Here is a 27,016-nt window from a genome sequence, read left to right as displayed (position 1 = left end):
ATCGCAAACTGGTTTATTACATATAAAAGAATGCAAATAAACCATCTCTCTTTAGAGCTCCCTTTTGTTTCTTTGTATTAAATAAAAATGTTGATTAGACATCTTTTTAAAAAAATCTGCTCTCTGGAAATTACAGCCAAGATAAACCAACAAAAGAGAGGAAGCCATGTTCATTGTCCAATGTATATGTAAATGAAGCAATCTGGGAGCTTCCTTCATTAACATAATTTCCTCATGGTGAGTACTAAATTGATTACATAGAGAAAGAACCCCACACCCCCTTAATGCTGACCATAAATTAAAACCAAATCAAAATGTAGGAAAACCAGACATGCCCAACAGAGTATATTGGCTTTAAACACTTTTGTAATTTGTTTCAGCACTATTAAAGTACATCTCTGTATACCTTACAGTACATTTTGTCCACAAGACAACAATAAAAACATGGAATGTTCTTATGGGGAAAGCTCTCAAGCCTGCTCTGGGGATCCAGCATGCTTGGACGGCTCTCCAAAACACCTCTGCACTAATGCAGGCAGCATGGGGAACGAAGTCCCTGTGCAGCTACATGACTGGAGCGCTGTCTTCACATACAGATACAGGCTCTTCAGGAAGGACAGGATAGGAAGGCCAGAAGAGGGACTTGCCCACTATGTGCGAGAGCAGCTGGAATGCCTGGAGCTCTGCCTAAGGATGAGTGCCACTATACTGGGTATCTGCTAGAGACCTGATCCTGAAGGAGATAAACCAGAATAAGCCTCATGTTCACAGACCATGGTCCTCATGGGGGACTTCAACCACCCCAGTATCTGCTAGAAGGACAATACAGCAGCCCTCAAAGAATCTAGCAGACTTCTGGAGTGCACTGATGACAAGTTCCCAACACAGACTATCAAAGAACCAACAAGGACAGGCGCTCTGCTGGACCTCATACTCACCAACAACAAAGAACTGGCTAGGGATGGGAAAGTCAGAGGCAGCTTTGGCTGCAGTAACCATGAGATGATGGGCTTCAGGATCCTCAAAGGAGGGAGCAGGGCAGAAAGTAGGTCCACAGCCTTGGATTTCAAGAGAGTAGACACCACCCTGTTCAGAGATTTGTTTAAAAGAACCCCAAGGAATATGGATCTGGAGAGAAAAGAGGTCCAGGAAAGCTGGTTGATATTCAGGGATCACCTCCTCAAAGCTCAAGAAAGGTCCATCCTGACAAATCAGAAATCAAGAAAAGGTAGCAAGAAGCCTGCATGGATGAGCAAGCAGCTCCTAAACCTACAAGAGATGGAATTACTAATTTCACTGTTAGTCTTCAGAGGCCTTATGAGTCTGAATTATGGGATGTTTTGATTGTGGATTTATTTTCAAGTGATCCTTCTGAGAAGACTAGGATCTACTGCATGCACCTCAGGGCAGACTTTTGCATCAGCAGTTCTTGGGGACAGCATCAGGAGCTAAAGTCACATAATCCTTCAGAGAAAAACAAAATCTTTATTTCTATATAACACAGAAACAGAAAAAAAAAAGAAGTCTGTTGATCTCAACAGAAACACAAGGATCTTCTTGAAGAAAATTGTATGTATTTTCAAAGTCTGAAACTGTATGTCACGTAGACACAAACAACAAACCACAAAATGCTGACACAACATCATGTCATTAAAAACTTTGTTTAATAATGAGGAGGAGAAAAATCACTTTACTCCTGTGGAAAGTGGCCTAACACTTATTCATACATATGCAGTTATTCACATACTACTACACTTTAAAAAAAGTTCTCTTCTTACTATAAGCTGGCATAAAATATCAAGTCAGCAATTCTGTGGACCGATATAAATATTTAACATCTACAAAATAAGTCACAACAATATGCTTCCATTGTACTGCCCTCAAGAGATTCCATAGGATACATGAGACAGTCAGCATGCTGTGACCACTCTGGCACAGGTTCTGGAGAGTCTATGCTACTTCAGTAAAGTGATAATCATCACCCAGTCAAGATGTATGCTGCCTCCGAGACACTGATTATAATCAGCACAAAGAAATGTCAGCTTTCTGTGATGAAGCGATTTGTCAGTCTGATCCTAAATACAATTAGTGTATCTACAGCTCTAGCAAAAGCATGTAACTCCAACACATTTGCTTCCACAGCTGAAACATCTTAATGAAAGCAGTCATAATTTTTGTAATTTACTTCTGAACTCTTCAGAGACACTGTTAGCTGAAGCGAGACACTTCTGCCTGAGTATTGCTTTCTGAGCCTTTTGTTTTAAGCCATGCTTAAAGTCAAATATATTTGAGAAAAATAATTTCAGGTCTTCCCCATTTATTTGGTCAGTGCACTTGACAGCACTTCATAAAACATTGTGTCATTGCTGCTTGTTTGAGATGGATCAAGTTTTCATTTTCATCCGTTCAACATGAGGAAGAAAAAAACATCTAAAACAGCAATGTAAAGCACAAAAGAAAATTTGGAGAGGAACTAATGTCACGCATGGTACTAGACACTCACTTTTTGAAACTCACTTTTGAGCACTATGCCTCTGACCTGCACACTCTTCTCTAAGCACTGTCCAAAAAGCAACAAAGGTTAGCGTTCTGTAATAGATACTTGCCTCCTAGCACCAAAATATCTTTTAACTTGGCAACATCATAAGCAAATAAGACCATGCCTACTTAGAGCAATCTATGTATCACTGTATCACATTTGCAGTTTTTTTACAGAACTTGCCGTAACTCTTCTTTACAGATTGTGCCCAGAAATTCAACCATGGACAATTCAATCACAACTTTTCACTTAGTTATAGCTATGCTAACTTGCCAATATTAATTTTTGAGAATCAAAAATCAGAAGAGCGAGCTTGACATCACATCTAGAGGAGAGTACAAATAACAGAAGACTGGCCTGAAGAAGCCATTTCTGCCTGGTGTATTCAGCACTTAGTCCCTATTAAGGCTATTCTTTTTTATACAGAATTGAAATACTGATGGCTTCTATACAATTTCTTTACTTTAAGTCTGGGCTTAATTCCTACCTTGTTACAACAACTCCTGTAGGCAACTGGAAACGTGCACAAGACAGAATGCCCTGCAGTACCACAAACCAAAACCGAGGCAAAATGATTAGAAAATGGCAAAACTATTCATTATAACTTTTGCTCCTTAATCACTACTAGAATCATGCAAAGCTCTGATCAGACTGTTCAAAACACCAACAAATCTTCACTTCTGGAGTCAGGAATCAGAATTCAGGGAAAATCTTGCAAAGGTAGGTAGCTCAATGAACTAGAACTGTTGCCCATAAAAGTTGGGATAAAAAGTGATGGAAATCCTGGCAACAGAAATTCTTAAAACCAGATTGAATGCAGCATGACCAGTACTGTAATAAAGAGCAGAGTAATGCTCCAGACCACCGGAGGACCACTAAGAAGTTATTCTCCAACTCCAAATTACAGAAACCAAGGGACAATAAAAGCATTTATTTCTCATTGTATGTAATCACTGCAACTAAGTTAATCCAAGAGACAAAATGTGGTTTTATATTACCGAAATCAATTGTTCATCTGACAAAAATTAAAGACCACTAACCCTTCCTGCTAAGCCTAAGCTTAATTACTTAACGTCATGCCAACATACAGAGAATCATCTTGAAATAACAGTCCAGATTTAAAATATTAATCTGAAGCACTATCATCAAATTCTAGCATGCTTAGGTGTTTCTTAAAATTGTCTCAGACTATGCAAAGTATGTATTTTGTATTTGCAATTGTTACTTTGTGAGGAATTAATTGGAAAAGTACATTATACTTAATATTGGTGGTCTGTCTTCCAGCACTTCTAATGCTAAATAAAGCCTAATGATTTCTAAATGTAAGTATTATCTCCTTTCACATTCCTTTTTGTCAGTTCCATAGATTCAGGGATGATTAGCTCTATGAAACCTGTCTGTATTTTAACAATAGGCTATATGATCTAAAAAGCAAGCAACACTCCCCCATTTTAAAAACTGCTATGTGACTGCAAGTGCCATGAGTGAGAGTCTGGCTCCTACTCATCGTTCAAAAAGAGCAAAGTGCTGCAGGTAGCCCCTTCCTCAGAGGGCATTTCACCTACACAGTAGTAATTCCAACCCAAACCCACAGAGTCCAAAAGCTAGTGCACACTGCAAACCATCACACATGAAGATGTCACTCCTGACGCCAAAAGTTCATGAACTATAAATTGCTCAAGACAGTTTGCCAACAAGGCTTGACCCAGCTGTACACACCTCCTCACTAGCTACTCTCTGCTGACCACCAGCAAAGACAGAGAGTGCTTGGCCAGGGTGACCTCTGCTCTAATCACTCACAGCTACTCTTATCTTAAATTTAAGTCTTGCCCTAAACTACCAGGTCCCCAAAGAAAGGTCTCCCAAAATCTGAGGAACTAAACATGACTTCAGGTGAGCTTCATTTCTTCGAAGCGGACACGCTGTCTCCAATTTAAGAATCTCACCCCTGAAAGCTATAATTCTGTCTAACAATGCTTTGATCTTGTGCAAGTTAGCACTCATATACTTGAAATATTAATTAAAAAGTCAAGTGATTACCTGTTTTCCTCATCCAGTACTTAGAATGAAAAAAAGCCATTGCAAATTTGAAGATCCCATTCTTCAGAAACATATTTTGTCCAGTCATGGCTTGCAACTAGTATTACATACAGTTCTTTGGTACCACTTACTGTATTCTTGCAGCACTACCCCAAATAAAGAGTATAAATGCAAATTCTCTCTTTACACTGATCATACAAATATCAGTCTGTTGGTTGTGACTAGATAACAAACAACTTAAAATACAATTTTTGGGGGTTATTTTGTTGGTTCGGTTCAAATTACAGCGAGGGAAAGAAATCATAAATGTAATAAAAAAAAACATTTCCACAGAGAGGGAGAGAAAGAGGATAAAGCATGTTTCCATGGTTACTTTGTTAACCATCTCCATTTTGGTGTTTACATAGTTTTAAAACTAAAAGACACTATAAACAAGAAATGAAATATTTATTAATATCTATGTTACAGAAAGCTCCCACCATATATCATGTCTGTTTCAACAGCTGACTGTCCGATTAAGCTCTAAGAGATGCACTGACATCTACTAGTTGCTGGTGCTATCAAGTACGTTATAAGGGACAAACCCTTACTCAACATGCACAGAGGAAGCCCTTGACTCAAGCTCATTTACTAATATTTCATCTGTAATTTATTTGCAATAAAATATGATGCCTTGCTTTGAGACCAATGATAAAATTGCAGGTGTCTCACTCATAAGTGAAAGCTCTTGCTTGGCTGTCAGGAAAAACTGACTGACCACCAAATGCTGCTCTCAAGCTCTATTTGCTTGAACAGCTGCAGTTTTAATCACTTCTAAGGCAAAAGAAGTTCCTCTTATCTTGTGTCATCACCCTAAATGAAAGGTTAATTCTATGTAACAGCACTTTCCAGCAGAATTGTCATATAAATCAAGTAGTTTGGGGTGGGGTTTTTTTCATTTCCTGGAAACTTTTATTTTAGCTATGCTTCTTATTGCTTGGGTGAGGAATGACAAGCAACTCTGTGACACCACTAGTACTAGGAAGACTCCATACTTGCACTTTAAAGCCCAGAAGTTCTATAAGGAGTCCCCAGCACAGGGAATTCTGGAGGTATTTTGGAGTCCTTGGTATTTGGAGATCAACTTCATTCAGTTAAGAGGCAAAACAGCCTCAAGTTCTGTATGCATAGTCATCACACAATGAAGCTAATTCCAATATTGAAAGCAGTCCTGCAGTACTGACTTCAGTAAAAGGTGCTAAGTAGAATCATAGAATCATTTAGGTTGGAAAAGACCCTTAAGATCATCAAGTCAAACCGTTAACCTAGCACTGCCAAGCCCACCACTAAACCATGTCCCCAAGCACCACATCTACATGTCTTTTAAATACCTCCAGGGATGGTGACTCAAGTAGTACAGTACAGTCTATTTAAGTACCACACAGTGACTGAGAGAGACATATTTTTCTAAGCAGCAAAATTTTTCCTGCTGCGTACTACCCAAAGTGTCCTGGAAACTGTTGTGCAGCTTGAACACTGTCAGCCTGTCTACCATCCTACAGGCATACTTCTGCGTTTCAGTGGTGCTTTTGAAAACATTTCTATCGGTGAACAAATTTGTTATTCTTTTGGACAACCTGTGAATCTTGTAGAGGGTCAGCTAATCTCTCCTCCACAGCAGGATCAACTCTACTTAGGTCACTCTTGAACAGCATTTGCTCCTGAGTTGTTGCTATGCCCTGAAAGCATTCAAATGAGAAAATTTACCTGAGCACCTCATGGCCTATATTTTGGCTTCCTTTTCCCATCCATCCATCCATCCAAGATATTTTATATATATAAATAATATAATTATTATATTTTTTTAAGTCTGGCAGAACTCAAAAAACTACTGGAATTTACATTCTAATGCTAGCTCCCTATTGCTGGTCAAAAAATTAAGTTCAGTATTTAAAACCACTCTGTCTCACTACCAAGTTGTAAATGTCTAATATTTAATATTTTCAGAGCAATAGTCTAATCCAGATTTGAAAAGTAATTCATTCTACCAAAATACTAGATATATTTTGAAATAATCTCTAAATCTACTAGAACTGTCTCTGAAAAGCACTAGCACGTGGAATGCCATTATCCTTATAGCTAGAGAAGATAACATTCATTATATAACATCAATATTGACAAAAGATAGCAGAGCAATACTTTTTACTTACACATCCTGATTCTCTTTACATTAGTCAAGTGGAATTCTGCTTTATTTAATGCTTTTTAAGTTTGGGGTAACATCACATAACTCAGGCAAGCAAACTGCATTTTGCTATTCACATAGAACAGAACAGCAGAGTCTGGCTGGAAAGTGGAGTTACTTTTCAATCAAGTGTCCAGCTATGTTGCTTGCAAGAAAATGCTAAATCTTCTCCAGGAGAAAACAAACAAGAATTGTATGACAGCTGATAAAAAAATATTATCCTTTGATTGCCATGACCTTAGCTTGTTCTTCAGCACTGCATGGAGGTACTGCAATTACATTTTTGGGCATACTAGGAAGCCTACAGCATGTTACTTTACTTTCTTACTTCAGACAGTAAGGTAAATAGAAGTCTGAAGGTTCTGACCCCTTCAAAAATATGAGTACTGCCCAATTATTTTTTTTTGGGGGGGGGGTGACCTTTAAGACAGAAGTCTGCATGAGATTTTGACTCACACAGCCAAATTTCTTTAGGAGTGTTTCCCCTTAAACAGCATATCATAAACAACATATATTTGCAAAGATGTTAACTGACAAGAGTGTACACATGCTGTATTGATTTTACCTTAACTGCTTAAAAGATCACATTTTACTACAGTTCCCTATTTACATTTATAACCTGACCAAGTAAATGCAATTAAGAGCACATACAGACCACAATTATTTTTTTTACCCTAAATTTGTATCTGTAATAGAACGATTCCAAATCCAATAGTTACTCCCTGTCCTGTTTTATCATCTGTTCTTGGTGTTACGTAAAGAGCTTACACTAAATATCAACATTGAGCTCTTATATAGCATTCTTAATCCATAGATCTCAAAGTATTTTACAAAGGATGATCATCATCCTGCTTCATCTATGAAAAGAAAAAACACGGAGATCTTCAGGTTGAAATTCGGATCTCGTTGAATTCCCACAGTCCACGGTGAAGCTACAATTGCACTTTACATCACAGTACCACCAGTCAGCCAGAACAGCATTCGTATCCACAGACAGACCCCAGAGCCTTCAGTAACACTGGTGGCCTGTGATTTGCAATAAGGAAATCCACACACCACTTAGGCATCAATCCAGAGAGAATATGGCTTTCAATATGGTATCTTATTCAGCTTGACATTCACTAAAACGCCTCCCACCCCACATAGGCAGCACTTTCAAAAAGTGTACTCTACCTTCTCCCGCGTATCCTGCTTACAGCTATAAACAACTAACATTGCCATCAGTGCTGTAAATAACTACAGTCAAGTCCTCTACTCCGGCTTTGCTACTGAAATCAATACTGCTGCACACACACAGATACCAAAGTCTAATGTCACCATTCGGGTGTCTCAAAGTATTTTCACCTGCACACTGTAACCCCCAAATCACCTGATCTGTGGGTAACTAGATATGAGTTAGGAAGCCTCCTGCCTTCATCCTTTCCTCTCCTCTTCGAGATTTGTTTCTCATGTCCACCCTTTGCACCTTGCTCTAAGGTAGATGTTTAAACTCAGACTTCCTTAACTCTATAAACTCCCTTAGACCATTCAGAAAACCTGGAACCAAGTATTGGAGCTTGGAGGGACAAGGACTGGAAATAGACTGCCTACTAACAACCACACAGGTTACTGGGGTGCCAATCTGATTGAACCTTCTCCATGCTACCGCATGGCCATAAAATAAGCAGTAATGCTATCTACTTCTGTAACGCATCTGATAATGTACTACCTAGATGTGATGATCTGAGAAAACTTTGTCATTTATGACTTTAGATTGAAGTTATGGGGTTATTGTTTTGACATGTTATATCACAGCCACCTCAAAAACACTTTGGACCCAGACAAAGTCAAGCAAGACCCTCAGCACAAAGATGAGCTGAAGAGCTGTGACCTTCAGGAGAGGATATGGCACACCTCAGTCCCCAGAACACTCCACACCACAAAGTAACCAAGGAAGAGAAGTGCATGCCAGCTTTCCTGCCTACGGGGACAAAGGCAGTCATTCTGTATTCCACCGTGCTAACCCCGATGGGTCATTCTGAGGAGCTGTTCCTGGAATCCCATATGTTACATGAACTACTACTCTCTGAACTGGTGTTTTGAGGAAGACAGGGCACAACAGCAGAGAAGGTCTTAGAATAGATTGCTTCCTCTGGGACGCACGTTTCCTAGAACAGGACTGTCTTCCAAAAAACATAAAGGCAGCCTTATGGACTCCCATGCCATTCCCTGGAACATTTGCCACGCAGAGCAAGAGGTTCTAGAGAAAGCACAGCTTAAACACGCAGTTTCCCTCATCGCTAGGTGCGGAAAGCCCACCTGCAGCTCCGCGGCTGGCGCCAGGCGGCTCCCGGTGCCCGCCTTTCGGCTGTCTGGCCAGGGGCCTGGCTGTGAGGGCCCGGCCGTGAGGGGCCGGCGCGGCGCTGAGGCAGCGCAAGCCCCCGCAGCCGGGCAGCGGCCCCGCCGGCGGGCAGCACCGGGGCAAGGCCGCCCCCTGGCGGCAGCGAGCGGCCGCCAGCCCGGCTCGCCGGGGGCCGGGACACTTGGGTGCCCTTCTGGAAGCACGGCTGCTGCCAGGGCTCGCCCTCGGACTGAGGCACCCAGAAATAAAGCCATTGTCATTTAAAGGCTTTATTTTCTCCTGCACGAAAAACAGGGCGGGAGGTTGATGACACGTTTCTTTTTAAGGGGAAGGATGACAGGTAACCTCAGAGCAGCAGCAATTCAGATTACAAAGGTTTAGCCTGAATCACATGCTGGCTAAAATGTAATTTACGGCAGCTGTGCCGCATACAACTAATTTACCAGAAGATGGGAGTAGAAAAGAATGATCCTTTCATCCTATTTATTTTTCCCACATTTTTTCACAGCACTGGCCTGCATCTTAACAGTTTCAACAGACTAAAATAGCATGTGGCTTTCCAAAACACATCTAAAACATAAAACATGAAATAATTTTGAGACTGAAGTTTATGCCAACCACATCCTACTATTTGGAAGCTATAATTGTGTCTCAGCATGACAAAGTAAAAATAAGAACCACAACACGTGGAATAAAAACAAAAAGAGACAACATGAAAAGTGAGAAAGAAGAATTAATAAAAAAAGAACAATGTTAAGCAAAAACCTGTAAATGCATACTCTAGGTCATATGAAACCTTTATACGTTTAGCTTCAACTACAATTTCTTGGTGGAACTAGAAATATTACATAAATAATATTTTCACATAAATGTTTCTTGTGTGTTCAGTTCTGTGACTGAAATACAAGTTGCTTCAGTTCTAAAAGATGCAGTTACCCAGACTAAAATCACATGTGAACTCCAGCCAAATTCTGGACCTTATATCAGAGTCAGGGACAAAAATGTTCCCATGATACAGTTTCCTGGACTTCACAAAGAATAAATTCAGAATCCTTCCAAGCTCAGGTGGTTCAAGACTGCTGAGCACATACTTTCTTCTATTATACTGAAATACAACCTTTGATCCAGCTCCATTAAACTACTCAGTAAAATTATTTAATAGCAGCCTGCACTGAATCTCAAAATACTTTACGTTCCACACAGTGTATTTCTTGCTTATAGATAGTAACTCAAACATCCTACAACAAAACCAGCTGTTTTAATTCACAGCTGCAACACATAAACATGGTAAGATCTGTACCTTGTTAATCTTGACTTCCCCACTCCAACAGTTTAAGTGAAATGTCACATTTACATAACATTTACATAAAGATTCAGTTTTGTTTATACAAACCCCAGCCTTATTTTTGCAACATGCTCTATGCTAATTCATTATGTAACAACAGATTGTTTGCTCTATTAAAAAAAAAAGGGTTTAATTCTGAGAAGGTGTTTGAGAGACTGTAGTTGCTCTGAAGTAATTTAGCATGATTCTTCACTACTCCTTGATCAAGTTTTTGCAGGTTGTTTTTTGGGTTGTTTTGGTTTTTTTTTTAAACAAACGAGTTTATTGGACACTCTAAGTGAGACACTTAGAGTTTTTATGGTTTTATACATCATGATCACTTGGTATAGTTCATATTTACACCCAGTACACACACAGCAGAACATTCACAGCACCTCCCACTGCAATCCACAGGAGTTTAGCTATGGACTTCACAGTGGTTAACAGTGGTAAGGCTGGATCTTGTAGTTGGGAACATTTCAGAAGCTTCCAAGCACTATCCAGTTTGATTATTTTTTTTAAATATCACTTCAACATTATCACTGCTTTCCAGAGGAACACAATTAGACTGATGCTAACCCATTCAGAAATTCCCAACACCAGCAAACATTGCAAAACTTCCAGCATGTCTGAAAGCAGAGCTCACAGGAGTCTGCAACGTGGCCAGACATAACTGCAATATTTTCTAGAAAGAGCTATAACTTTCAGCTCCTCTGTGCTGGGGTCTCTACGGATAGATTGATTGTTGTTATCTTCTGTATTTGAGAACTTTAAAACAATTTTTGCAGAATCCTTGAGGCCATGTATTGAAAGTACATCTAAACAAGAAATAATTACTAAGCTAATACTACTACCTCTTCACAGTAATAAACGCTTTAACCTTAAAACTACTTAAGTTACACACAAAGCCATTCAATCACATCTAGTAATTACTACAATTGCTTTTATTAGCAACAAGACTACATGCTTGGGTTTTCAATGTGCTAACTTAACCACAAAATTTTAAAAGTCTCTACAACGGCTGTCTCCAGCACCATCACACCTGCATCACAAGACGTACAAAAGATGGCAAGAAATCACCTTTTGTTCTTCTTAGGTCCCTGGCTAAGGAGGTATTGTTAGTGGGGCTTTTTGGTCCACAAAGATGGTTTTGTAATGTAACTTGGAAACTGCCTGTTTCTGTGTTAGCCTGCTCTAGAAGCTTGTTTCACAGCTGGACAATCTTTGACTGAAAATAACTGCTTCTGCTACTTCCACTGGCTTTATCTGCACTGCTCCAGAAGAGCACAGGGATCCAAGGGAGTCAAGACTAGTGAACACTTGCTACAGTCATGTGCCCTACTAGTCCTCACAGTTTAAAGGCTAGATTAGAGGCAGAAAGAACCCAAAAGAGAATGTAAGTACAGTAGCTACAGGTATCCTACACACAAGTGGTCTCACCTGTATATGACAGACTAAGTACCAGCATCACTGGATCTTTCCCCAGGAAGCCTACTGGCAGATTGAAGTGGATAGATGGAGTGCACCACTTGCATCTTTGGCAGTTTTTACCCTGTATGTTACTTTGATGATTACAGATCGATATAAATTGCTTACCATCATCCCCATGCGTTGCTGCTTCATCAATACAGCACCTTTGGGCCAGCACTGATGCAAGTGAGAAGAATGAGATGGGGATAAAATTGTCAGAGATGCCACAGGTAACACTAAAAAAAGGGAGTATTGCTTATTCAGTGGGTGTCCCATAGACACACAGGCTACATATAAAAGTTAAACACATATGCTCCAACTAGCCACCCAGGACTCCCGGGCAAAGCAGTACAAAGATTTGGCAAAATTGGTTAGGATTAAACCTCATTTAGAATAGATCTGCCAAATCCACACAATGCAGAAATTGCCCCTTAGGTGATGTGCTCTTCTCAAGGTGCCTGAAGGAATGTGAGGGCAGTGCTGTAGCTGTTTTTTATGGCAAAAGACTAAGGTTACATGCTGACTAAAAGCACAGCCTGAAAAGAGGAGGGAAGTCCCGAGGTTAAAAGCTACTGGTGAAATACTAGGGGACAGCATAGGGCACAGGAAGGCAAGGCTGATGTACCTGTCACCCACATCACCTATCAGAAAGGGCCCCAGAACCCCACTCAAAATTTTGTTCTTGAGGAAATTATTTGGTTAGCTCCAGGAGACAGCTTGAGCATACATTGTTCTAATAATTGGGGTTGTTTAGCTTGGAGAATAGAAGGCTGTGGGGAGACCCTGTTACAGTTTATGTACTTAAAGGGGGCTTATAAGAAAGATGGGGACAAAATTTTAGTAGGGCCTGTAGCAATAGGACATGGGGTAATGGTTTTAAACTAAAAGAGGGTAGATTAGACCAGATTAAGGAAGAAATTTTTTACAATGAGGGTGGTGAAACACTGAAACAGGTTGCCCAGAGAGGTGGCAGATGCTCCATCCCTGGAAACATTCAAGGACAGGCTGGATGGGGCTCTGAGCAACCTGCTCTGGTTGAAGATGCCCCTGCGCATTCCAGAGCCAGCTGGACTAGGTGATCTTTAAAGGTCCCTCCCAACCCAAACTATTCTGTAATTCTTGCACATGTAGTAAAGATTAGGCGCCTAAGACACAGTGTGAACCAAAAAGTCAAACTTCTTGGCAGAGGAAAAAGGATTCATCCTTGTAGGACTTTACATCTCACAATTTGAAAGGCAGAGGTAGTTATCCAAATACCTCTATCAATCCTGTTCCAAGAAAAGTGGAATCTCTTTAATACTGTGCTGCCTAGCCCAGCTACATTATATTAGATCATCAATAGCATTTTATGGGCAGCCACATTCAAAGCAGCAGCAGAGACTGTATAGCATTAGCGCTAGTATTTGGCTCCCAAAAGAGAGCCATGCTTTACACTGCATCCCATGTGGCACCCCATCAGGGAATCTGTCTGCAGCTGTTGGACCCCAGAATCACCTCTGATCTCACCTAGCAATGGAGTTAGAAGAGGGATACAATACAGAGGGAAAGGAACAGTTGCATCAGATGACTTTCCAAGACTTGGGTGCATTAGAGAGAAGGGGAAAGTTCAGAAGTGTTGGTTTCTGTTGTTGGGAATTTTTTGGTTTGTGGTGGGGTTTTTGTTTGGCTCTTTTTTTTTTTTGACAGAAACAGTGATAAGTGCATGTTTTTTTTAAGCAGGGGCATAGATCTCTTCAGCTTGGAACAACTTGAATATTGTTGAGCTTTTCAGCAAGTCTACGCTTCTCACAGAGGTTGTTACTCTTAGTGACTTCTCACCATCTCAGTGAAGAGTTGTGACGTCTTTTGGGAGGAGATATCTGCACTTTAGAAGAAGTGTGACCTCACAGGAACTTACCTCAGTGGTACCTTTCTGATCAGAGTAGAATCAGAAGGGAAAACCCTGACTTTTTTAAACATTTACTTAAACCAGTTATCAGATAGTTCATTAACATAATTATTCTGTTATTCTTTTGGATAATATGAAAATATGTGGAGTTCTACAGGATTCCAGAAATGAAAACAGGAGTTGAGCAAGCTGATGAACAGGTTTTTCCTTATCTCCTTTCAGAAATACATCTTGTTTAGAAGCATAATCTCTCTTTCACCATGGGACCATTCTGCCCTTACACAGAGACGCCTTGTTTTTAACTAAAAAACCCCAAATAATAATGAAAAGAGGTGGCAACACATAGTAAATTTTGATCCCAGAGCTAAACTATACCTTGCCTTACCTGAGAAAAGTAGAAAAGGGGATAATTTTCAAGTTTTCTATTTGGAGAACCTTTGTACTAGATAATAAGCTAAACCTAAATAGCCTACAACTCTAAACAAGCTAAAGTAATTGCAAACCATGGGGTGAGCTGTGAGCACTACTAACAAACACCTTTGGGAGAAACTGGGGGGATGTGGTCCTGCAGCTCTTTTCAGAGCCATACAAATGAGTAAGTTTCACACTTTTTCAAAGGCAGTACTGAAAGTGTGGAGATCTTTCAAAAGGATCATGCCTCCAGGAACTCTCATTCTTCTCCACTGCCCTCACCAGCGTTGCCCTAAAGGAAGCACTGTTTGGCATTAGGACAGTATATGTTCTTATGTGTTCACTATTCTATTTCATTCAATGCCCTGTTCCCGACACTGGATGAAATGCCTGGATAAAACAGCTTCAGTGAGCAAACGGCACGAGGCAGCCTTCTCTCTTGCTCCTTCCCATCTAAACTGCTACCACAAAAGCTATTTTTATGCATTTTGAAATCTGAAAATACACTCATTGCTCCATTCTGATAATGCTTAGATTTAAAAGAAACAGGGTTGTTTTTTTCAGTAGTTACAGTGAAAAAAAAAATTACTATGTTTGTATAGTACTTGTGTGTTTTAAATAACTGATTAATTTTGCTGATCCTAAAAGTATCAACAAATACTTTCTTTTATACTATTGTGTCAAAAGACTCAGCAAATGACCTTCCAAGTACAGTAGTATATTTGTAATGGGTAGTATCAAAACCAGTTTCCATCATGAAATTGCTGACCTTTCCCCCACAAATTTATGGGGTCCCTGCTTCAAACACTGCAGTGTAGTTAACAAATGTTCAAGGCCAAGACCCTGATGTACTTAATTGCACTCTAATTTCACAAATAGTAATTCCATGATGCCACCATATTTCAGCAAGTGATTAGAAATCTAGTCCTACAATCCAATTCAGCCCAAGCCAGTAAACACCACATAAATAGCCATTTCATTGAAAAGTGTATATTACACTAACAAATCCATTTTTAAAAGACTTTTAAACCTTTTCTGAGCTATCTTAAAAGTCGTATTAGAAGCATAGTTCAAAACACACCTAGAGAGATGGACAGAAATTATTTTTTTGCGAAGAATACAGAAGAAGCTGTGTAGCTGTAATTCTGTCATACTTTGTATCGTGCATCACTTGAGCAAGCCATTGACTCTGTATGCCAGGCTACATACAGCCCTAGTCCCTTCAAATCAGCATTTTAATAAGTAATTAGGCACAGACTGTTCTTTTAGCAGAGACTGGTTTTAATGTTGTTGGCCCCACATTTTATATTTGAAAGCATCATACTGGGTTCTCTGTTCCACTGTGGCATCCGTATATTTAAAACAACATAGTATCTCTTGAACATTTCAAATCTTAATTTATAGATTTTCAACACTTCCTGCAACTCTGGTTTGTTTGGGTGTGATTTTTTTCCTCCCCACTGTTTGTATTTCACACTAGAAACCCAAACTGTGAAGAGGACCGTTTATGAGATACTATATGAACACAGAACATCTGCAAGTTCTCAGGAGCAGAGATCGTCTAAATAGGCAAAACCAAAGGCAGTAACTTTCTAAAGGTCACATGGCAGACCAACAGCAGAGATGTAACACCAAGTCCTCTGTTTCCTAGTCCAAAATTCATCTACTAAACAAATGATTGTTGTTTTTTTCTAGTTAAGGAAACCCAAGCAAAACTCATGCTGCTACAACAGAAGGGAACAGTATCTCCTCCTTAGCAGTACAGTTACAGAGAAAGTACCCGATGGCTCCCCAAGTTGTTAAGCATGGGTAGATTGACAGACTGAGAATGAAGTATTAAAGCTGTCTAAGGTTAGAAATAGAACCCACAGTTGGCTTTGAAGATATGACACATTAGTTAAAATTGACCCTCAAATCATTCACATTCAATGGCTATTTGCAGTCCAGGGATTGCATGAGCATACAACTCCAGTACCACATCTCCACAGGATGTAAAGCAATGCAGTATAAGAGAATAATATCTGATTACATCCTTTATATGAAACAAGTGAAAGCATATTTTATGGCAGAAGCAATACCAGGGGCTCAAACTTAGAACACCAATGCTGACCCATGATTCTATCCTTGGTTAAGTAGCTGTCAGCATTCCCAGGAGACCTTCTTGTGCACTGTATTCCCTTTACAACAGCAGCATATTTTTAAACCATTTATAAGCATGATGATTTCCATTTCTTATATTATTTGAGAAAAACAATCTACTGGTCAAAATACAGATGTGACTAATTTTGTAGAACTAATACCAGAACTTAAATACATTCAGCAGTCTAAAACCTGTATCTACACACTGAAATACATATATCTTCAGCAATACTGACACTGTGGCTTTAGTGAAGACAGCTATCCATTAAAAGCTGTCGTGTTACATGCAAAGAAATACATAAAATAACCCTAATGTTACAAAGCCTACTACTCAAATGTTACAAGATGGCAGGACAGGGGTTTGCCTGGGCAACCTTAAACCAAACCTGATTTCCCCTGTGATATAGGCTTTGTGTGATGTCTTGTCTTTCATGGTTTTTGTATTTAGTTTAAATCACAAAAGCATGGCATTCAATATGATATTACCCAGTATTCTTTCCTTTAAGATATACCTTTTGTATTGTTGTCCAACTGGCACCCAAGACCTTGGACAAAGAATTACCATTTTTTCTTGGATTTAGCCACAGTACTGATAACTAGAGAACCTGAATCTGGAAGGGGTATCTTGGATACTTCAGAGGACAAAGTGAAAAGAACGCTTACAAGTGATGCTGTGCCTAAGGCAGGGAAATGCTTCCAAGCATTTATCATGCTGTCTGTAGCTATATGCTTCTTTTAGTAGCTAAAGAGCAATTAGCAGGCTTCTGTAATGAGTTCAGTAGCAAGGCCAAATCAAGGGAAGCCTAACATCACCTGATCCTTATGGTGGGACCCAACCAGTATGCTCTGGCTCACATACTGGGTTCATTCTTCCAAGATAAAGTTCTTCACAGATGAATACTGCAACATTTCAGGGGATGAAACAACTGAGAAATTGAAATCTCTAAGGGTCTGAAGATCATAGCAAACTTCATGGTATGCATCACACTTCTTTGTAAAGATCAGTAAATAGTGATAGGTATGTTATTAAAAATGAATGCAAACACATTCTTAGTGAACGCTTGTGACTTTGCTCACACAAAAGAACTCCAAACAACAAAACCAGTTCCTCAGTGTAGCATTCAAATACATTAACCTCCCTTTTCTTGTTGGAAGTGCCCTGCTTTAATCACTGCATTCCTCTAAATGTCAGCAAAATGCACAGCAATTATCCCACTTTATTCATCTTCAGAACATAGTCCATCCCATGCATTGAACCAATCAAGTTCTCTATCAAGAAAATACAACTGTCCTCTACAGTCACAGTTTTCTATAAAATTCAAGCCCTTATTAGAAGATATGAAGGTACTTGAGTTGCTTGTGTTACCAGTGAAAAAACTTCCTTCAGTTTTTTCTGAAGAAGAAAAAAAAAATAAGAAAACGTTTTTGTCAGTACAAGAAAAAATTTCCTCAGCAGCAAGTGGGACGCTGCCACTGAAATTTCCCAAGTCAAAGTTTTACTTAAGGACACCTGAAGAGGTTCCTTAGAGTGACATTGGGTAGATATTCAAGCCAAAAAATTAAAAGTTTCTCAAACTAATATACAAATGGAAGACAAGAGGATCTTGCTATAGAAAAATATCTATTGATTAGTAGTGAGTTCACATAGCCATCTCTACTTAAAACAAAAATGCTTTTTAATATGAAATTGCAATCCAAAATAAGTATTGGCTTACCTGACCAGAAAGCGATGTAGTCCAACATCAAAACTTCTGTAAGAAAAAAGATTCACCATATTTTAATAATTAAAAAAAAATAAAATACTACTCTGTTAGGTATTGTACAAACACTGCATTTCAAAACAATCAATAATACCAAAAATAAATATAAAACTGCTGGAATTGATAAAAGAGAAGCAAAAGTGTAATATTCAAATTCCCAGCCGTAATGACATGTGAAATTTAAGATTATCATCATATGGAAAGATTTAGATGCATGTTAAAAAGCTCACAAATCCCTTGTTTGGTTATTTCTTCAGTAAAGCAGTAACATTCAGAGTGGTATAACCCACACAAAGCATAAATTGTTTATATTCTGTATAATTTTGGAAGCATCCTGATAACCAGCGAGTCTGCATGTTTCCTGTCACATACACAATGATCCTCTACGCAAAACTACTGTGCCATCCCTCCTTTCCCCTTTTGTGCTCTGTACTGCACTAACGGATCACTGTGAATTCTCTCCATGATAAAGAATAGTCAAAGAACCCCCTTAAGTCTCCTTCAGATACACAGAATATACTGAGAAGTGGGCCTTACAAGCGTGTTCCACTCAGCTCTGGTGAGGAAAATAACTTTGAAGATTTATGACAATAAGTACAAGTTAGATCACACTAAATTACAAGAACCACGCCTAAAAACTTCAGCATTAACAACATACATTAGCCATAAGCATCAGTGTTTGTTTTCCTTTTCTCAGCTGTCCCTCAGCTAGCTCAGCAGAATCAAGTTCACGAACAATATACTAGCAAATCCTTGATACTACAGGAAGGTATCCACTGATTTCAGACATTTACTCAGTATCTGAAGTACGTGCCAGTTTTATGATACTATCAGTGTAATCCCAGATTAACTGTGTGCATAACAGCACAATTGGAAAAACCAAATGTCTTGTTTGTAGTGCTGGACTTGCTCTGAAATGGGCTTCATTCTGTGCACAGAAAACGTTTTTGCATATACTAAACTCAAGAACCCTGTTAAAAAAAAACCAACTGATTGGTCATTTGGGTACAACATGGTTTTATTTTAACAGTATTGCTTGCAGTGTGCTGCCTCCTACCTGGAACAAGAGAAGTCATCAGATAGTTAATGGCATCCTGGTAACAACAGATAATGAGCAGTAGAAATTCTAGGAGCTAAAGAGGGAGGGAAACACTGGTTCAGCAGGGTGATGATGAGGGGAACAAATTTCCCACTTAAAAGCTGCCTTGCAACAGAAAAAAATATTCTGCCAAGAACATGCACATGGCCACCATTAAACCTATATTTTCACATTCCTAAAATCATTCCCCATTTTACATTATTGTTTTGTTACTGTGTAATTATACTGCATGAAGTGTATCCAGTTATCTTTCCGCGTTCCTCTTGCCTGAACACATACTGTAATTTGGCTCCCCCTCTTCACCAAAATATTCTGTGTTGTACAGCCAGTTGTTTGTATCAGAGCTGCCCACAGTCTGCATTTATACCTCTGAAAACCTTTTCTTCCTAGGACCAAGCACTTCAGTATGCTTGTGCTGGGATGGGGAAAAGAAACTCATAGAATTCCAGGGAACAGATATATGCTAAATAGTCGTCTTGTGTATCTTCAGCCAAGCTCATCTTTTCAGGTTCTCCTAGCTATCCTGCAATGGCAATGACCACATCTGCTATCGTCTCTGAAGGGACACAACAACTGAGCTTCTTGTGGACAGCGATGTGGCGCATAACAGTACCACCACTCTTGACAACGAACGAGAAGCCAAAGGGCTTTGGCCTACAACGAACATGGAAACTGAATGATCCTGCTAAGCTGAGATGATCAGAGCTGAAGGAAGTTGAGTGGACAAAGTTGAGGCAGAGTGGGCTCAGACAGGGAGGGAAAATTAGACCTTTGCTGTGGACTTCAATGCCATCTTTTCTCTCATTTTTCACCGTTACCAAAACATAATGCACTTGTTATTAAAAAAAAGCTTTATACTTTATTTCATGCAGGCTTTACTGATGGAAATATATCCACAAAGTATTCAATAAGTATTAAAAATGAACATGCATAGAACCAATTTATTAGAATAAATGAAAAGAAGGAAAAAAGATGAAAGCCTCACTAGGTCCATTATTCCTAAGATGGATGCTGTACTGATACTACCTAAGATCCTGAATTCTCAGTGTAAGCAGCCAGTTAAAAAAATTAACTACACTATGACCAACAGAATTTTGAGAATATACAGTAGAATCAAAGTGTGCACCTAGATCTTAAAATCACCTTAGGATAGTGTAATTGATTAGTTCTAAAAGCAAGAACAAGGCCAAACAAATTCAAACTGTAAATGAAAAAAAATAGTTGGGATTGCTTAAGGCTATGGATATTGGGTACATACACTTTTAAGCACCTAGGATAACGAATAGAGAGTGTGCAAGGCAAAAATACTGAAAAGCTAGAGGCTGGTTTTGACAAAACACTATCACAGACTCTTTCAGCTGTTCTACTTGTTCATATTTAAATACGTACTGTATTTAAGTCTACAAGTGAAGTTAAAGTACAGTGAAGTAGCAATGGAAACAGATCTGGTAGTTGTAATTAATCCTTCTGTTCTCAGATGGAAATATAAAGGGGTAAAAAGGGTTTGTATAGCAATGTTCAGACTGCAACTCAGGGTGGAGTAAGCAACTTCATTAAATGAAAAAAGAACAAGTTATCACATTGCATTTCTACTAAACATTTCATAATGATCCCCTTCAACATCACAGGAATCCACCTATCAGGCACAACAGGGTGTCGCCACAATTAACTCAATTACACCTGCCACAATTATACACCACACAGACATGATTATCTAAGTACACCCATATTTACTTGACATAGCAATATGGTTTATAATCAGCTTCAAACAGTGTATTTGATCCTGAGCTTCTCTGCAAAATACAGGATTTATCTGGTAGCCCCTGCAATTTAGGATGCCTCAGTTACATAAAAGTTTCACAAATGCTTTTTGAAATCCTATAACGAGCACAATTTTCTGAAATAAAGGTTTTAATTAAAATCTAAAATAACAAGGGAAAGGATATCCATAGCAATACAAGTAAAAAATGCTCTGCCAGTTAAATTCCTTACACTGCTAAAATGTCAGTAGCAAAATAATACTTAAATTTTTGGAGAAATAATGGGTAAAATCTAGTTTTTCAAAATAGTAATGCAGTCTTTGAAGAGAGCAAAATCTTGACTAGTCAGTGGAACAATAAAGGGGAGATATATTTAACCTCCATTTCATAATCATGTTGCTCATTACAGACAATTCAATAGCTATTTACTTTATAAAAACAACTCTAATTGCATTCCTCTGAAGGGCAGTTTTCAATCAGTTCTGTACACAACTAATGCTTTTGTTAAGCATGAAGTTCTACTTTCTGATACATTTCAACAAAAGATTATACATATAATCTTTCCTAATCAAATTCGTCTTTTCCCAGTACATCAACTAGAAATGGGTGACCAACAATATACATACACTAAACTAACAAGGACCTTTTCCAAAATATAATCTTTGAAATATCTGCCTGCAAGCACACATATCTCTCCTCAAGGTACATTTTCAGAATTATTTTAGACATGTGGTTTCTGCTTTGAAAGCTAAATGCATAATGCAACGAGGTGCCTCCAAATTTGCATTCAGCACAAAGCTGATGGGAGAGAAGTAAAGAGTCCTTTTATATAGAAAAGATATGAAAAGGCAGAAACATGCTGGTATGAACCATAGTCAGTAGCAATAGCACATGCACTGAAATTGTCAATCTGATGATTTCCAGGGAAAAAAAGGTACAAAAACCTTTTTGTCCCCAGGATACAAAAAGGCATATATACGTATCTGAAAGACAAATGAGTAAAACTGTGGTAAGTTGCTGTTCATGCTGCAATTAGGGTATCAGTGAAGCCAATCATCTGTTTCCCTCTTGTGTCATAGGTACTTTAGACTCACTCTGAGATTTCCATCTGTTCACTTTCTTTATAGTTGGACCTTATTTTGAAGTCCTGTGCTCACCACTTGCCACTTAAAGAGTGCATGGTTCTTCAAGTGTATCTGCCTATTGCAAGCTGGTGCATGCTGATATATATCAGGATCAAAAACTGGTCAGGACCTTCTAGGACCTTGTTCACACTTTCCTGGACAGATGCCCTGAGCTCAGCACAGGTCAGCAGACACGGTGGCTCCTAGTGGAGCTACAGATTGACACACAGCAACAGACTTGCTCCCGAGCATTTTCATCCAAATGCCCACCCCGGTCAGCACTCTTTACAAGCATGTTATCCGATGGATTGCGTATGGGTCCCACTTTCCACAAGGCTGTGTGTTCCTTTAGCTGAGTTCTAAACTCCAATTCCTCAGCAGAGGAGTTGTTTGAACCTTCAGTATACAACTTTTAAATTCAATGATGTTTTGCCAACCAATGTGATTCAAGGACCTGATGCCACACCTACCTAGATGAAAACTGCTACTCATTAGCAGCATTAGGGACTACAATTCGTAATTCCAGTATGATGGCTAAAGGACCCCCAAATCACAAGGTTTGACTGTGAGACCTCATTCCCAATAACTTACAGCCAAAAAAACTTAAGTGCCAAGCACCTGTCAGGATCATATGAATCAATTTAAACTCATTACTAGAACCATTTTTTATGAAACTAATTGCAGTAATTGGAGTTGCCAAACCCTGATTTTCCATATCCATATTTTGAAACCATGTGCTGAAGAGAAAGCAGCACAGCTTTGTTTTCTGTCAGTTCCTCCTGAAGGACTGCTGGGCTGCACACTATTCCTGGAAACAAAACACAACAAATCATGCAACATTTAGCATAATCTGGGAAGTATTTGGCTAACCATGCACTTCAGCAAAGATACCCACTGCAAGCAGATGGCATACCACCACTCTGAAAAAGCAGATAGCGGCACGATTCTAACTTTGGGCCCTTCCTTATGGGGAATAGATCTAGGTAGATAGCTTGCCATTTTAAAGAGTTCGAAATCAGTAACATATACGGAGACAGGTAAATGTGATACTGTGTGCCCACAGACCGTACTGCATTGCAGACAGAAACATCCTAGATGCGTTAAAAACAGTCATGTTGCTGCTGGAACATGAACACTTTTGAATGCAGGAAGGAATGGTGTAGTTTCTGTAAGCAGAGGAGGAGTTCAAGCAGCAGCACTACCCTACATTTCACTGAGGCAAACAATAATTGCACTTAAATCTCTTAAAATCAGCTAGACTAGTTGCCATCTATGGTGATGATCCAGCAAGTGGATTATTTGTTATAGCTTCAGCACTCTACCCTGTGGGTATTTAACATCTCTCAAAAGAAGTATTGTAGTCGCTGCAACATTTCAAGAATGGCCCTCCACACTTCCTTTTACAAATATGGCTAAACTTGACATTAGAAAGTGTAACTCATTCACATATCCTCAGGGTAGCCCGTCCTATTTAACCACAGAACAGTGTTTGCAAGACCAGCACTTCCATTAGCAGCCTTTGCAAATGTATCTGGCATTTTGCCGGTGAGCTGCTGACTAAGAGTCTCTCACATCAGGACATTTTGCACTGGAGACAGAGAGGTCACTGAATGACAGTTGCCTTCACTGGCACAATGCTTTTAAGTTGCTTCATTGTTCCTCCTTGTCAAGCAATATCTTGGAGGCAGAATGCCCAAGAGACTGTGTAAATGACAGAATTCCCCTGACAGATGCCCCACCATTTATTTCTGGATCCTCCTACTTCTGCTCATCTGTCTTCCAATGCTGCCCGTGGCAACCTCCCCAACTGGCAAGCCCTCAAAGATGAAAGCTTCCAAGTTACAAGTAATTACAAGTGTGCAACATAAGTCTCAAACATGTTTTAGAGTCTTGCTGAAGATAAGATTACTACAGGGAAAGCAGATAGCAAAGTCTATATGCAGGTTTTGTAACTGCTATTATTTAATGTCTCAGTGAACTATAAAATTTACTGAAGCAAATTCCCTAGAGGGGGTACGCCTAGTAGACTAAGTATTTTTCAGGTAGTGACTGCTACCAATTGCTTCATCATCATCTTCATTATTAAAGATCTGGGAAAGCCATCCATATTTTTAAGACACTTTTGCCTGTCTACAACTTGCATGGATTCAGACATACTGTTTTCTGCAAGTTTACTTGAAACCTACACCTTCACAGCAAAGCTTGTCTCTTCAGTGACAATCAGCACACTTCCTCTTAACTGCCACCACACTAGGATACACTATTTAGAAAACAGATGCACAACCTAAAACAGAAAAACAAAAATCAAGTTGCCACAAGATATTTTACAGTAGAAATAAAATATAGCAAGCAAACTGAAAATATTCATCTAAAAAGCCCAGACTGTTTAGTCTTGTTTGTTTTTAAAATGAAGATGGGAAGATGCATGATAAAAAAAAAAAAAAAAAAAAAAAAAAAAAAAAAAAAAAAAAAAAAAAAAAAAAGAGATCCACTACAATACAACCACTCATTTGGATCTGCTACCTAAACTATAGAATATACTTTTGGACACTGAACCTTGAAAGTCACATCACATTTTCTGGGGACTCTTGCCACATACAAGCATGTTCTTGGAGTTCTCATTTTTACTTTGGTCTTTTAATTAGTGCAAGACACTTGGTGAATTTCACCCACATAGATTTTCCAGTATTCCCACTGATATGGCATTGGAATCAGAAACAAACACATAATATGGAGCTCTTTTGGCTTTCCTATCATTTCCTATGTAAAACCAAAACATCACCATTCTTACCACGCAACATACAATGAAGCAAATCCTGGCTCAATCCAATGAGAAAACTCCTGTTTAATGAAACACAACATTCTTTTAAACATCAAGATTTTAAGAACTACTTAAGCCTAGACCTCAAGCTTCAATAGACTGTCTTTTCTTTGCAAGCTTTGATTTTAAGTTTTAACCACCTGCAATGCAGCAAACTAGTAGTAGCTCTCTTTTGTCTCAATGTAAAAATGCAGTTAAAAGTAAAAAAGATAAATCTGTTATTTTAAAGAAAAAATATGAAGACTGTCAAATGCTTTTATATCATGTCTTTGACAAGCAATTTCTTGTTACATTATAATAATATAATGTATATATATGTATATATGTATATAATATAAAAATATAATACATTATAATAATAAGCAGGACTTGTATATACATGAAGATATCTATCAAATTCTCTGACACTTACTTAAGTATATGCTAGAATTTTAACACTACATACTTAGATAAAACACTCTGAACTTCTGTTCTGTTTCTTCCTGGAATGATTCAGCAGTACCAGGTTGCCTTTTGGTTTCCCCCATTATTAGAAAAACCAAAGCTGCCACTGCATTCAGCTTGTGCTACGTGCCTCCATCCAGAGTTCCCACTCACTGCTGTGGAGCTCTTCAGGACCAATACAGCCAATGTGTAAATATTCACCTTACCTCACAAAAACAGTACTTTGTAAATATGTGATTAATTTAAGGGTAAACAGAACAAACCCTAGACATTTTACTTGTGAAGGATTTCCTGCATAGCATTGCAGGGAGAAGCTAGGGCTTCCTGTACCTATGAGAAGTGGAAATCCACAGTGAAATACTGACCCAGTCAAAATCAGCAGCAAAACCCTCACCGATTTCAACAGAGGCAGAAATACCTGGACTGACTCTGGCAGCCTGTATAACACAGGATACAGTCAAACTTTGGTATACACTTTGTTAAAGGCACCTTCACCTCCGAGTAGAAAATATCAGTAAGTCCCAAATCTGTAGTTTCAGTTATTAGTTGGAACCCCAGGCTGCAGACCTGCACAGCAAAAATTATCTACAGTAAGATAGCTGCAAGAAGAAAGTTCTTTTGTGGACCACATAAGGAGACTACACAAACTGCTCGTGGTCTCAAGCCTAAAAATTGTATCCATAATCTAAGATGTTTTGTTGTTTCATTTTAATTTAAACACACAATCTGTATTATACCAGAAAGTCTGAGGAAAGTTTTAATGATCTAACACAGCAATTTTCCCCCACCCCTGCAATCTCCTGACCAGAGAGACAAGCAGAATTTTAAGCAGACATCAGTCATTGCCGATGTTCATGTAAGATTACGCACAGGTTTGCCCACTTAGGAGGCTTTAAGACAAATTAGTTCTGTTTCTCACAGATCCATCACATTGGATCTTGGTGATACAGTTCAGCAGATACTTTTCTTAAAAAGAGCAAATCTTCTTTGTATTCCGTTACTTCTGTATTCTCTCCTAGAACCTTTCAAAAGAAATATTACTTTAATTTTATACCTTCCCCGATTCTTCAAAAGCCTGTGGTAGCTCACGGAGAGTGATGAAACCTAATGCCCTTTATTAGCGGCAAACTCCCATAGGGTAAGTTCTTCAGTCTTCCTCAAGACTCTTGCAATGCAGTGCGATTGTCCAATTATTATGAGTTCCCTATCTTTACTGCAAATGGAACAATGAAGTTTATTAATAGTCATTACTCATTTTCTACAGTGGTAGTGAGCAGCAGTAATAGTTCGCATCTATGCAGAGCTCATGTCAAATACTGTGAAGAATGGGCTTCTGGGGTGATCAGCAGTAGGTGGGCTTAGCTTGTTTGTTAAAAAAATTCAAGTTACAGTAACAAACCAGTCACTATGCAAATAAGTTTCCAATAATTATGCAATTTAGACCCAAGAAGGATTAGTATGCTTCATTATTGTCTCTTTTTACACTCCAAAGAGACAATTTTTTTTTTCTCTACAGAAGAGATTTAAGGAGCCTTTTAAAGCTTTAATATAACCAGCAAAATGAGCTGTACAGTAGGTAAGAACTGTAGCATGCACTAATTTGGCTGACATCAGAAGCAGTTAATTTTTTTG

At 38.9% G+C, this 27,016-nt stretch overlaps 1 protein-coding gene across 2 annotated transcripts in view; it reads right to left on the bottom strand.

Annotated features, from left to right (window-relative positions):
* HHAT (hedgehog acyltransferase) overlaps window positions 1-27,016 on the bottom strand; it is a 162,496-nt gene that overhangs the window by 107,351 nt on the left and 28,129 nt on the right. For both annotated transcript variants that reach the window (XM_055725931.1, XM_055725930.1), the window contains exon 9: window positions 18,092-18,127. In XM_055725931.1, the coding sequence (XP_055581906.1) occupies window positions 18,092-18,127 (36 nt within the window). The remainder of the gene's footprint in view (window positions 1-18,091; window positions 18,128-27,016) is intronic.

Source organism: Falco cherrug, chromosome 13 (assembly GCF_023634085.1).
Source record: "Falco cherrug isolate bFalChe1 chromosome 13, bFalChe1.pri, whole genome shotgun sequence".
NCBI lineage: Eukaryota > Metazoa > Chordata > Aves > Falconiformes > Falconidae > Falco > Falco cherrug.
This window is presented reverse-complemented; position numbering and strand designations above follow the sequence as displayed.